The sequence below is a fragment of the Nicotiana attenuata genome, chromosome 7, assembly GCF_001879085.1.
Source record: "Nicotiana attenuata strain UT chromosome 7, NIATTr2, whole genome shotgun sequence".
NCBI lineage: Eukaryota > Viridiplantae > Streptophyta > Magnoliopsida > Solanales > Solanaceae > Nicotiana > Nicotiana attenuata.
The window spans coordinates 58,842,802-58,857,230 of record NC_031995.1 but is presented as its reverse complement, the minus strand read 5'-3'; the positions used below and the strand labels follow the sequence as shown (position 1 = coordinate 58,857,230).

Genomic DNA, 14,429 nt, shown 5'->3' with positions numbered 1-14,429 from the left:
GGCCACGACGACTACCCCCTCGAGCAACAAACCCCAGGTGGTTGCTCCATATAAAACTTCATCCTCAAGGTCACCGTGTAAAAAAGCATTCTTAATGTCCAGCTGATAGAGGGGCCAATGGCGAACAGCAGCCATGGATGAAAAAGGCGGACTGATGCTATCTTAGCCACAGGAGAGAAGGTAATCGAGCCCAAATATCTGAGTATATCCTTTGGCAACAAGACGAGCCTTAAGACGATCAACCTTACCATCCGGACCAACCTTGACTGCATACACCCAACGACAACCAACAGTAGATTTACCTGAAGGAAGAGGGACGAGCTCCAAAGTACCACTCGTATGTAAAGCAGACATCTCGTCAATCATAGCCTGTCGCCATCCTGGATGAGACAATGCTTCACCTGTAGACTTAGGGATGGAAACAGAGGACAAAGAAGATAGAAAAGCATAATAGGGTGATGACAAACGATGATAACTCAAACCGACATAATGGGGATTAGGATTAAGGGTGGCCCGTATACCTTTCCGAAGTGCAATCGGTTGATTAAGAGGAGACAAGTCCGCAGTATTAGCAGGGTCGGGTGCAGGACATGAATCAGCTGGACCTGATGCTGGGCGCGGACGACGATGATATGTCAAAAGTGGTGTTCCTGTGGCAGGGAGTCTAGGAGGAGCCACACTAGACTCCTCAACGGTTGGAATGGATAAGACTTCTATAGGGGAAGGTGAAGGAGGAGCTATAGGAGACTCGGGTAAGACTTCTGTGGCGGAAGGTGAAGGAGGAGCTATAGTAGACTCCTTAAAGGTCGGTATAGGTAAGACCTCAGATATATCAAGGGGGTCAGAAAGGTCAGAAGAGGTAAAGAAAGGTTTAGACTCAAAAAATGTGACGTCAGAGGACATAAAGTACCTACAAAGATCAAGTGAGTAACAACGATAGCCCTTCTGAACACGAGAATAACCAAGGAAGACACACTTGAGAGCACGAGGAGCTAACTTATCTTTCCCAGGGGCTAGGTTATGAACGAAACAAGTGCTCCCAAAAACACGAGGGGGAACAGAGTATACGGGTGATTGGGGACACAATACTGCATACGGTATCTGATTCTGGATGGGAGAGGAAGGCATCCGATTAACTAAATAACAAGCTGTGAGAACTGCATCGCCCCAAAAACGCAGCGGAACATGAGATTCAATGAGAAGTGTGCGAGCAGTCTCAATGATGTGCCTATTCTTTCTCTCTGCAACCCCATTTTGCTGAGGGGTATAAGGATAAGAGGTCTGATGAATAATTCCTTGAGAAGTCATAAACTGCTGAAATTGAGAGGATAAATATTCTAAGGCATTATCACTGCGAAAAGTGCGAATGGAAACACCAAATTGATTTTTAATTTCAGCACAAAAATTCTGGAATATAGAAAACAACTCAGAACGATCTTTCATTAAGAAAATCCAAGTACATCTTGAATGATCATCAATAAAACTAACAAAATAACGAAATCCCAAGGTTGAACTGACTCTACTAGGACCCCATATATCAGAGTGAACTAAAGAAACAATAGACTCTGCGTGACTCTCAATACTACGAGGATAGGAGGCTCGGGTATGTTTCCCGAGCTGACATGACTCACACTCTAATGTGGATAAACTAGACAAACCAGGCACCATCTTCTGAAGCTTGGATAAGCTTGGATGTCCTAAACGTTTGTGAATTAGGTCCGGAGGATCTGTAACTAGACATGCCTTGGAGGATTTTAGGGAGTTAAGGTAGTAAAGCCCTTCTGATTCAAGTCCTGTTCCAATCGTCTGCCCTGTACTGCGGTCCTGCATAATAAAAGAATCATCAATAAAATATATACCACAATGGAGGGCACGAGTCAAACGACTAACAGATGCAAGATTAAAAGGACAGCCAGGGACATAGAGAACGGAATCTAGAGTGACAGAGGGTAGGGGATTCGCTTGTCCAACTCCTTTTGCTTTGGTTTGAGACCCATTAGCTAAAGTAACAGTGGGAAGAGACTGTGAATACGCAATATTTGACAAAAGTGATTTATTACCAGAGATATGATCAGAAGCGGCTGAGTCCACAACCCATTGTCCAGGAGGACTAGACTGGGAAGCACAAGCAAAAGAATTACCAGCAACAGAAGTATTAGTCTGAGCAACACAAGCTACTTTGGGTGGGCGGCCATGTAAAGAATGGCATACATCACGAGTGTGTCCAAATTTATGACAATAAGAGCACTTGGGTCTAGATCTTCCAAAACGACCTCCTCCTCGTCTATTCTCCATAGTATGAGATGCCCGATTGTCCACTGATTGGGATACGAGGACAGATGAGTCAAGTGTCTGTGATGAGCTCACTGGGTGACTAGGTGCTGCAGCAAGGCGAAGTAATCGAGAGAATAATTCATCAACTGTGGGGACGGTTGGACTAGCCAAAATCTGGTCACGTACTGAATCAAGGTCATTAGGGAGTCCAGCGAGTGTAAGAACTAGAAACATCTTCTGTCGTTGCTCTTGTTGTTTTTCAATACTGGCAGAAACTGGCATCAACGTCTCAAATTCTTCCATGACTGCCTGAACTTGTCCCAAGTAAGTAGACATATCTAATTCCTGTTTCTTCAAGCTTGTCATTCGCGATATTACATCATAGAAACGAGATATGTCATTAGTGTATAGATTACGAGCCTTTTCCCAAACTAAATAACATGTCTGGAATGGACGGAACAAGGGCATCAACTTGGAATCAATAGATCGCCACAGGATACTACATAACTGAGCATCGACCTTCTCCCACTGTGTTTTGGCCTTTTCATCACCTTCGCTAGCCTTTTTTGTTAAATGATCTTGAACTCCTTGACCTTTACACCACAACTCGACAGATGAAGCCCAATCTAAGTAGTTTGAACCTCCCATTAAAGGTTCTGAGGTAATCATAACACCGGAACTGCCAGAACCCGGGTTTCTAGACCCGAAAGCATCGACTCCCAAAGACATGGTTGGATTATCACCAAATAACAAAAAGAATCAACTGAAAATTCTCTGAAACAGATGAAGAACACACTGTGTTTGCCGGAAAAGTACTGTAGCTGCCGGAAAAATCAGTGTAGCCGTCGGAAAAACTCAAAGTGGTCGGAATCAAACGAAAACAGGATGGGTAGGGTCGGAATTGCTGTGCGACCAGGCTGTCCTGAAGAAGCTCGGCCAAAAAATGGCCAGAAGAGGCCTCACGCGCCGGCGCGTGACGATGGAGACTCGTCGGAAAATATTTTCCGGCGGCGCGTGAGGGCGCGTGGGAGAGGTTCTGGCGGAGAAATTTTTGTGGTTTGGTCGCCGGAAGCTGATCTATCTCGTGGTGGTGTTGGTTTTTGCACAACACCGACGGATATTGATTTTTTCTTGCGGACAGTGCTGTTTTGCCGGAAAAAAAAGGTTTTTTTTTTTTTTTTCTTCCCGGAGTCGCTGGAATTTATGCACAGCGATAAATATCTCACGATAGCTCTGATACCATGTGAGAAAGCACAGGAGAAATTATATTATTGATGTATTAACATATGTTACAATGAGCCCTATATATATACACACATAACATGTCCTACTCCTAATATATATTGGATTAAGGTTATTTATTTACTCCTATTTACATGACTATTCTAACAGGGGCTTTAAGCGCAAAACACAAATAAAGCGTGGGCTTTAATGAAGAAAGGCGCAAATGGAGAAAAACTACAAATATATATGTGTATCTATAAACATGAATACCAAATATATAGACAAAGAAATTGAAGAAAGTTTACAATAAAGTGAAATATCAATTGTTTAGTGTCACCTCTTCTGGATAACGCTCGTTAGCAAGGAAAAGTATGCCTTAGAGCCTTGATGACAATAGTGAACGGCCCATTAAGCAAGACGAAGCGCTCAACTAAGTTGCTCGGACATGGGTGCGGGTGTCCAACACGGGTGCGGATCTATAGGTCGGATCCTTCGAGATGTAAATTCTAAGATTCAGGGATATGGATCCTAGTACGGATACGGGTGGGGGGATCCGGCTAATAATAATTCAAAAAAATAAAAAAATAAAAGTATCTCTAAATTATGAGAAATTTTTGCGGAATACTTACGTATAGCTTGTAAAGTGGAGATTTATTTTTTATTCTCAAGTTGTAGATAAGTAAAAAATCGATTTCCTAGATATGGTATGCTATTTTCTTCAAATTTACCATAGTTTTGGTTCTGATTTTGGGAACCAAATTGTATTTCGTCTCGAATTTTTCCGTCCGTCCTAGTCAAATTATCCAAAATTGTTTGACCAGATCCGGTACGGATCCCATGCCCATACCCATACTATTGTCGTGTCGACACGGGTGCGGCACCTAAACTGCCGTGTCGGAGCAACTTAGGCGCTCAACATGTTTTGAGCCTCGCTTCAAGGCTTAAGCGCGCCTTTGATAATACTGACTTGTAATAGTCTTGAGTAGTTTATGAAATCTGCCCAATTAGCGAAATGGATATTGATTATTTGTAAAAGCCGATGAGGCATAGTTTGTTGTCGTGATTGTTGTAGTTATTATAATCTTCTGTCTAACATTGAGTAGATTTGACAAGCTTAATTCTTTCCTTTATAAAGATTTATAACTTTCCCTGTCAGTTTACAGAGCTGATGCACAAAAATTTGAAGAATGGGCTCGTACTCAAAATGCCAATACGCTAGTTGACTTCTCATCCAGAGATGGAGAAGTTGAAAACATTCTGAAAGATATTGCACAGCGAGCTGGAACCAAGGATAGTTTCTGCTACAGTCGGCTATTTGCGGTTGGTCTCTTTCGCCTACTTGAGTTGGCAAATGTAACTGATCCAACCATCTTAGAAAAGGTAGATATCATAACTTTCTTCATATTAGATTTTGTATCTTACAAGAACTTCCTGCTCATATCTGTTTACTTTAATTACTTAAATCATCTGGAAACACCAGAAGCACTCAGGCTTCTGTGAACCTGTCATGCTCTGGAAATAGTTATGGTCAAGCGCAATGGAATTTAGTATCAGAAAGAAGGTTAGACATGCCTTAGGAGTTGTAAGCCCATATCTGGGTGAGAAGCATATAGATTTTCAATTTTTATTTGCATAGCTAAACACTGGGTAAATTGAAAAGACCAAAAAAAGAAAAAAGAGAAAAGAATAACCGAAACAAAAACACAGTATAGGTTTTCAAGTTACATCTTGGATAGAGCTCTAAATATCGGGAAACCTGATTCAAGTCATAAGACTGATGACACATCTTTTCTCTTAGAGCTTCTCAAGTGCTGGGGCTCGATACAATTTCCGTCCTTGTCTTTTCACTCATGTTTGGGTGCTAGACTCTATACTTTATTAGAGCCAGATTTAGTAAACCTACATTATCATTCTGGCTTGTATCAAACAGAGCAAAGCAAATGAATAGAAACCAGTCAGAGAATTGGAGAGAAGTCTTGGGAAAAAGAAGGATCATTTCCCCACTCATTTCCCGTCCTGGCTACACCTTCTACCTTGCCTTGAATTAGACATGTCCAGGCCTCTGATTTAGTGATTTTCGTTCAGTTTTCTGACATCTAGTGTGCAATTTCCTTCTCTGCTTTAATCTGAAGCAGATTACACTCCTCTTCCCCTGTCGTGAGTTTTAGTTGATCTGATACTAATGTCTGTTAGTAGCAAAAGGATCAGCAGAGGTACTCTTTCATTGCTATTTGCTTCAGGTAAATCATCAGCCATTAGCAACAGCATTTCCCAACCAGACTGATTGCTGCTAAATTCTTCAAACTCTGGTCATCTCTTTGCGCCCTTCTGTGAAAGTTCAGCTGCAATCTTCTTCTTTTGTCTTTGCACAAAGCCTGAAGCCAATTCCCACTGTTTGATGCCAAGAAGCTTACCACAAAACGCTTTTTACCCATTCAAAGTTAAGTTTCTTAAACGAGCAGAAGATTCGCCTTCAGCATGTAGATCATTTATAATTGAGGTTTTGCTCAATATAGTTGGTTATGGATTAAGTGATTTGACATGAATGCTTCGGTTATGAACCAAATCGATTTTAAAGAGATTGAACAGAAAGGCACTGAAACTCAACCGATATCTCAGAGTTGCAATTTATATTGGAGGAACTCGGTGGAGTGGACTTATTTTGATTTTTGATGAAAGATAATTCACTCACTTTTGACACTTTTTGTTAGCTGAATACACATTTATAATCCTTTCAGTTACCTTGCCCATTTTCTCTGTTTCTATTTCTTCTTGACACTTTTATATTTATGAAAAAGATGAATGCCCATGAGAGCTACGAATCACAGAAAAAGTAAATGTGAAGCATTAAACAAGTGTTTAAAATCTTACATGGTGAATTTTACGATATAAGGTAAAATCATACCTTTGTGTAGTGTATGGACTAAAATTACCATTTAGTACCAGGAACTGTATAAATTTTACTTGAAAGAGCGTTGAAATCTACGTTATATAAAAGATGGTTACGGGGAAGTGTTAATTTTGAAGTCCAAGGTATGAGTTCTCAGGAAATCTTTGAGAAAGAGAGACACTGACGGAACTCGTCATAGAACAAGGAAAAAACTCATGGATTAATGGCCAAAATTGTACAAATTGGAACTCTTTGTGTTATTGACAATTCTATGCAAGTTATTCAATGGATTTAACCAGTCTATAATACCCCTGGGATTGTAACAGAAACATCAATCTTTAGCTAGTCTTTTACTGAGGTTGTGGGTGTCCGGCCTTCAGGAGTTCTACCATCTCTCTCTGTCACTGTTAATCACCTACCGATGCTAGCATTTCTTGATTGCACTTCATGAATCAACAAATGTGTCATTGTTAGATAATGATCTTCACAAACAGTTACATCCATCACTAAAGAGGAAAAAGAAAAGGAAAACAAAGAAAAGCTCAAATATTTTTTCTCATCTTCAACATTATCCTCCATTAAAGATGAAATTCAAGGTTTCTCTGAAAAGCAAGCAATTTCCTTAATAGCCCCCATAGTCTACGCTTCCTCCCATGAGATTGATTTTGTTTTTTAACCCGCGTGAGAAAGAAATAGGTTTCAGTTAACCCTCAATGTATAACAAAAATGAGATTTCCATGTGCTTTGTTGATTATACCACAACTGCTTTTCTTTCTTTCGTGAATATGCTGTACGACAAGAATGCTTATATGAAAGCTCTCCTTTAGTTAGAGTTTCCTTGTTATACTCTTCATATTAAGCTCTTTAGTGTATTTTTCAAGAGATTTGTGCTAGTAAGCAAAAAGAAGAAAACAATTGAAACTTGAGAAAATCTTGAGTCAAAAGAAAAAAAAGAAAAGAAAATGTCACTTGTTTAAAATGATGGAACAACAATAGACTTCCTTATGATAGGAGTAACTAGTGTAGCAGGTTTGTTTAATGTGCACATAGAGTCGAACCCCCTTTAGATGTTTATGTTCATGAAACTGCAACGGACTTGGAGGTGAATATATTGTTGACTTGTGAAATTGGCATGACAGCTTTGTGCTTCACTGAATATAAACAAGAAAAGTGTGGATAGGGACCTTGATGTTTATCGCAATTTGCTCTCCAAGCTGGTTCAGGCTAAAGAGCTGTTGAAGGAATATGTGGAAAGGTTAGAGTTTCTCTTTTGTTTGACACTAATTGGTGTCCTTTCTCTAACTGTTTTCTAAGAACTTTTAAGCTGCTTTCTCGCATGCATGCTTCTTGGATAAGCTCTAACGAGATTTTGTTCATCATATTCTGCCTGAAATCCATGTCTGTCCTCTTACCAAACCCTTTCTCAGAAAAAAAACCCTCTTCTTTTCCTTCCTCCATCTTTTACATTCTTCACATGCATTTTGGAACAGTGCAAATATATTCGATCAAGACCTTGACTCGTGAATTTTTTTTATCATTTAATCTCAATTATACGATGTATCTGTCATCCAGGGAGAAGAAAAAAAGAGGAGAAAGGGAATCTCAGAAGGCCAATGAGGCTGTCACAAAATGCTTGGGAGATTACCAATATGCTGGGAGGTAAGGCAAAGATCATTTCGTTCTCCTGCTTGGACCTCATTGACTTGTTTCCCAAATGAAACAGTCCATGTATGATAGAGTTCAGTCTCCAAAGCTCAGTCAAGTTATATTAGAAAATGGAAGTTACGTTCAATGTTTTGTTATTACAGCAATTGAGGTATATCCCAATGTTCATTATTTTCTGGTTAAACAGAATAGCTTTATTGTTGCAACTATGTCTATTATATTTGTAGATAAAACCTCGAGTAGTGACAAAAATCAAGATTTGCTCAGCAGTCATGCTTCTCATTTTCTTTGGTTCTGCTTTTGCTTCAAGTTGTAAACAGTGCTTTACAACTATCTATACGTTTTAGTTGGCAAACTAATGTTTGTTGATTATCAGAGTACTGATAAAATCAGATGAACTCTGCTGTAACAATTCACTATGTAGAGAGAGCTCTTCAAGTGGGTGAGTATTCATACTTGCAGAAAATATGTGAAGGTAAAATAGTAATTATATCTGCCACCTTATCCTCGGAGATCAGGGCCTTTACGTATACTTTAGAGAACTTCGTCAGTTATTTGATTGCAGATTTTAAAGTTCCATTTGTGTTTTTCTAAAGACACGTTCTTAATTAAGATACGCAAAATCTTAGATTCGTAGTGTTAGTCGCTAAAGGTATCCACAATTGTCTTAAATCTTGAAATGTTACAACGTCTACTTCAAAATAATACTCACATTTTTTATACCGTCCCATTTACAGTGATATAGAAATTTCCCATGACTGAAATGCCACTAAAATCTGTGGTCATTTACAAGGTTGGGATTAGTACAGTGCTTTAAGTTTAAACCATATTACCGTATACCAAGAAAGACTGAAATGCCTCTATACCATTTGGTTGTCATACTCCGACTTTAGATTGAGTAGAAGCAAGTATGCCCGAGACGCATGCTCCGTTCAAATTTGAATGGCATTCCCGATCTGTCACTTTTGGTAGAGAATGCAAGTTTAGAAGTCAAGTAATGCTCCGCTTAAAGAAATTGGCATGCTAGATGGATCATTTCAAGCGACTCCTTAATCATACACTAAAAGTCGTTAAAGTTGCTCCTTTACACCACAAACAATTGGTTTTCTACCAAAAACCTCTAAAATAGTCTTTTAAAATCCGACATGGCGCATCTTTTTGTCTCCTATACAGCAAAAGGAATGCATCCTTGTCTCCTATACAGCAAAAAGGAATGCATCCTTGTCTCCTATACAGCAAATGGAATATAGAGCTAGCTGTAAACAAAGAGGAATTATGAAACTAACTGAGACGAGAAACATCGACCTCATCTGGAATTTTGAAAGTATCTGCTGCCCCAAATTTCCTCCTTCCTTCATCGACCGAGTTTTCATCATCACTTTCAACATCGTCAGCTTCATGATTGATATGACTTGAGGGATCGTGTATACTTTTGGCTCTGCAATCACGAGTAGCAAGCATCTTTACCTGGCCAAGGTGAGAAATTTCTACCACAACGGTGTCATCATCTTCAGGTAAGGGTTGCTTCCAGGGTTCCCCATCTATCCTCATAAATGTATGGTCAGCTGCACCCTTGTGAAACTCAAATCGGATTCTATGTGCCTACATATAGGGAAACCATAAAGGATATGAGCATCTGAGTTTTAGGATGAATAATAAGTGAAATAATAAGTTTTTGGATTACTCTATAAGCTCAATTATTTTTAGTCCTGTGTTGCTATATAAATATTTTCATTTAACAATCTTAAACCAAAAACATTTGATAACTAGTATTATCACAACTTCTCATCGGTCGACATTCAATATTCACGCAAATATTTGTAACAACCATAATTTATTCCTAACCTGGGCAAGACGAGTCCCATGTCCTTTTGGAGCAAGAAGGACTAATCCGTGCCAAGCATCTCTGAATCCGACAACCTCAAGAAGGCCATCGTCTACAAATGGGGGAGTCAAGTCCCTCTGTCCAATGAAGAAATATATGCACGTCAATATAACTAAAAAAGAACCAAAAAAATTCAAGAAATAAATAATGGCTAAACTTTATCTGCATCCGGTGTTTATGTCAACCCAGTAATAACATTAATATGGATTTTCTCATTCATTACTTAACCATGATAAAGTACATTGATTTGGTGTAAACACCGGATGCCGGTAGATAACACCCAACCCCCCCCCCCCCCCCCCCCCCCAAAAGCATACCAACTGTGAAAAGAAATAAGCTAAAGCCATAAACAGTCAAGGAACCAGAAAAAGGGGCAGATTGGAGGAATTTATTTTTGGAATACATACATATCGGCGTTTGTTGTTATTTGGTGTTCCCCAAGGATTTAGTCCACCGGAAAAGCTAGGCAAATTGAGGCATACGATTGACCTGACACTGGACAACAAAGAAAAAGAACAGTTACAACTCATAAACTCATCGGTAGGTTGTTCGTCGGGAACCAATTTCATTAAGCATGATAAAAGCAGTAATGCAACCACAAATAGGTTACAGCAAAACAGCCAAAATATTCTATTTTGAAGAATAATGCAGAGAAGTAAATTGTCAAGTCGTCATCTAAGGTTCCTATACTACAAGTAACTAAATACTACCTGTGAGGAATTTGAAGGTCTTGCCATTCACCCTGCTTTTTCATAATCTTAACCTTAGTCAGTTGAGCTATGTTCCTGCAGTAAACTAAAATTAGCAGCTAATGGAAATCAGTAAATTCTCATAGTTGTACCATCATAGGAGATGATAGTGAAATATTCAATCCAGAAGTAATTAACTTGAACCGTCTTATGACAGGAAAAGTTCTTATTTTTTTCAAGGTTTTGTCAAATTTATAATCGTTACTTGGCAAAATTATGAACAGGAAAAATGCTGGGAGGAAACTAATGACAGCTGCACAAGTTAATTTCTTTCTATCCCAAGTTATTGTCATTGTTTACCAGGCAAGGGAAATAATGCAAGGCTTGAAGTTTTCTGACATTGTCATGTATGTAGTGTAGGAACAATCAACTTGTGTAAATTTAGTGTAGAAATTGCTAACAGTTAGCTATTCATTATGTTGATAGGCTACTCTGCTCGTTGCTGTGTTAAAAAAAAAAGAGCATGGTTTTTTTTTGAAGAAATTACACTAGGATGATCCAAAAAGAAAAGAAATTTAAATTAGAAAAGAGGAATATCTCACTAAGTAACCAAGAGCAATCATCAAGTTACCGACATAATTCCTGTTTTTCATTTTCCGACAAGAAGATTCAAGCAAATTGACATGGCTATTTAAAGTTAGTGCATAAGATCAAGGATTTGAAAGAATAGAAGATTGTAAGACATCCTGTTACAATCTGGACGAAATTCTAGAAGTGAATATGCCAGTCTCGGGAGTCTAAACTATATGATTATTCCAATTTTAATTTATCTGTTGAAAAATGTTTAGGTGCTGCGCACCTCATGCCTTCAAGGAGGTGAAGCTTCCACAAAAAAGAATACAGTTATTTTGCATAAGATTTGGAAGGATTTATATATAAAAACTACACTGCAAACTCACCTCGAAGAAGGATGAACGAGAGGGGCAAAAAACCATCCTTGTGTACATCCTAGCTTTAAATATGCACTCTACGGAGCAAGAAAAATTAGCATTAGGCATCCCTTCAAATACTATCTTGTATCTACTCTGAAACAATAGATAATCTCAGATAATTTGGATCATCTACAGAATTTTAAGAGATGCTAGAACACTACATCAAGAACGAAAAAGGCAAAATCACTGCATTTGACTTAGGATAGAGAAACCACGAATTCCATTTGGTCATTAAATTCTAAGTAAAAAAATTTAACATGGTATGATGTGGCAATCATAAACTGTTATGTTGCTCAGGAACCTAATAGTGGCATTTCTCACTTTGCTCCCGAGGGTCCTTACCACTGGGATATCCCTCATTTATCTTCAGTACCAGTCATTGCAAATTGCTTTACTGTACATCAGTATCATTAGAACGAGAGAAAGAAGTAGAATGGTAGAACATGTCCTTAGTAACGTAACAGAAGGTGAACACAACTGTAAATGATCAACCTCCAAGAAATGAGATATGCCCCATATACTTGACGCATCAACACAACTATATTCATATTAAAGCAAAGTGGTAAATGTAGTTCCCAACCATAATAGTTTTGGTTACTAATTCATTAAATTATCCTTCTGTTTTTTCCTGCTTATGAATAAACTCCCAAAGTAAGCAAATGCTCCCTAATCATATGCCAATTAGCTCTTTAGAGATACTTAGCATAATCTAGTGACTTAGAAGCCGCATCCATAGAGATACCAACTACCAAGCAATGAAACCTATTAATATGGATCTCTAGAAGCATGTACCACCTAAGATAAGGCGGATGACTGGACTTAAGACATTAATTCACATAGCTATAATCAATTTAAAAGGGACCCAAAAAAAAAAGAAAAAGATGAGATTCTGTAGAATAGTTTCCAGAGGTATAATCAATTCAAGGAGGACAAACTATACTGATGAAATAAAGCGGCATACCACCAGTAGGCAAAAGCACCATGATCTTAGTCTTCTCACATATGTTCCTATATCCTAGTAAGCATAATACCACCTACTTCCCTCTGTCAACGTATTTAAGATTAGGAAAAACAAAACCAGCTAGGATGGACCTTAATCAGTTTCTTATCCTTTTCTTCCAGTCAACCATATTGCTAGCAATTAGCATCGAAGAGTAGGTACTCAACATGACTTCAGGACAAGCCCATATTCGTGTATTTTTTGAAACATTAGCCTAGTGGACAATATTAGAAGTGCTTTGGGCTTCGAGAATAGTTCGAGGGAGATATACAAAAACAAACTAAAAATCAATAAAGCATTAAACGCTTATCTCACAAAATAGGGAGGAAATAACACGTTTTGCATAGTATTTACAAAGGTAGCACGTCAATTACTTGGTTTCTGCAGATTGGATACACTAGGTTTTATAGGAGGGTCTACGGCACGTAAATCAAGACAAAGATGCAATATATGGTACTTTTCTTTGATCTATCATATATTCTCATCTTCCTCAACAGCAGAGATCGTAAAGCTGGAGTGTCGTTGACTCAAATTTCTATAAGCTGATACCAGTACAAAGTTAACACTAGAAGCTATTTCACTTTTAGCCTTCTGTGTTATAGATACACATAGAACAGAACCTATTAAGCCTTACAAGATATTGTGGACAGAAAATCTTGACCCCTGCGGACAAGAACCAACCCTACATCTTCAACTATCTGTTTTGTCAGAGCGTCATTAATTTGAGAGTAAACTTGTTTTTCTTCTAGATAGAACAAAACAAAAAGGTCCATAAGCATAAGACTAGGAAACGTTTACTTCATTAATAATTCGTATGCAAAGATAAAGAGAAATAAACCAAAGAGAAGCCTTATCATCTTTATTTTGTCATTCACTTTCCTACCTGATTGACAAGTTGGTTTTTGAATTTCTCAGGGTTCATTTTTCGCTCTGAGTGAAATGCATAAGATACTTGTGCATCCATCCCTGTTAACAGAGAATTAGTGTTAGATGTGGTAATAGATGAATAATAGCACAAGCAAAGAAATAACTTCAGATCATAGTCTTTGTAGGTTAGGACACATACCCATAGACATTTTGTTTATGTCTATAGGAATTCTATGTTCCTAATCATCCTATTATCGTCATTCACGAAGATGAATTACTAATTCAGGCCAAATTAATACTGCTTCTGGAAAACATCTATTGAGTTAATTCACTGACCTTTCAAGTTTGCTGTAATTTGAAGGACCTCCTTTTTTCTTTTAAAGTATTTATACTATGAAAAGATTTGGAGTGGCACTTTCTCTATAATGAAATTTCTCTGCTCTACTTTGATACAAGAATTAAGATGAGCAAATATGGGTATTTAAAACACCTACCTGGTAAATTAACTCAGAACTAACAGTCAAACTAATAATTGATTTACAGAACGGGAAAAATGAGAGACCAAACTCAGTAGAAGGTTTATAAATCTATCAGTATCAACTATACCTCAATTCTGAAGTGGGCTACGTGAATACTGTATTGGTTCTGCTCTACAAGCTCATTTCATTCTAAATTCGTATGTTAAGGCAAATTAGAAGTTTTCTAAAGCTAGAGGTTATAAAACGCCCAGGTTCATACCTACTCGGAACTAATGTAATCGTAACAACAACTAAGCCTTAATCCCAACTATTGAAATTGGCCTATATGAATGCTCTGCTTCCATTGTGTTATGTATTAATTTAAGTCTGCTTGATTCCAAAAGATTGTAGGTCTTTAGAAACAACTTTCCTTCCTGTAATTTCAGGTCCACCTCATCCTCTTTAGCAATTTTTTCACTCCCCCC

General features: G+C 38.2%; 2 protein-coding genes across 2 annotated transcripts in view; one reads left to right on the top strand and one right to left on the bottom strand.

Moving 5' to 3' along the window:
* LOC109229162 (protein THYLAKOID FORMATION1, chloroplastic) overlaps positions 1–8,408 on the top strand; it is a 13,483-nt gene extending 5,075 nt beyond the window's left edge. Inside the window, exons 3-5 of the mRNA XM_019394507.1 lie at positions 4,662–4,878; positions 7,528–7,643; positions 7,961–8,408. Coding sequence (XP_019250052.1) covers positions 4,662–4,878; positions 7,528–7,643; positions 7,961–8,051 — 424 coding nt within the window. The 3' untranslated portion in view covers positions 8,052–8,408. The remainder of the gene's footprint in view (positions 1–4,661; positions 4,879–7,527; positions 7,644–7,960) is intronic.
* The window catches only part of LOC109229161 (diacylglycerol kinase 5-like), a 10,007-nt gene continuing 4,637 nt past the window's right edge, over positions 9,060–14,429 (bottom strand). Inside the window, exons 8-13 of the mRNA XM_019394506.1 lie at positions 13,503–13,585; positions 11,587–11,654; positions 10,649–10,723; positions 10,346–10,433; positions 9,899–10,015; positions 9,060–9,655 (exon numbers count right to left, since the gene is read on the bottom strand). Coding sequence (XP_019250051.1) covers positions 9,335–9,655; positions 9,899–10,015; positions 10,346–10,433; positions 10,649–10,723; positions 11,587–11,654; positions 13,503–13,585 — 752 coding nt within the window. The 3' untranslated portion in view covers positions 9,060–9,334. The remainder of the gene's footprint in view (positions 9,656–9,898; positions 10,016–10,345; positions 10,434–10,648; positions 10,724–11,586; positions 11,655–13,502; positions 13,586–14,429) is intronic.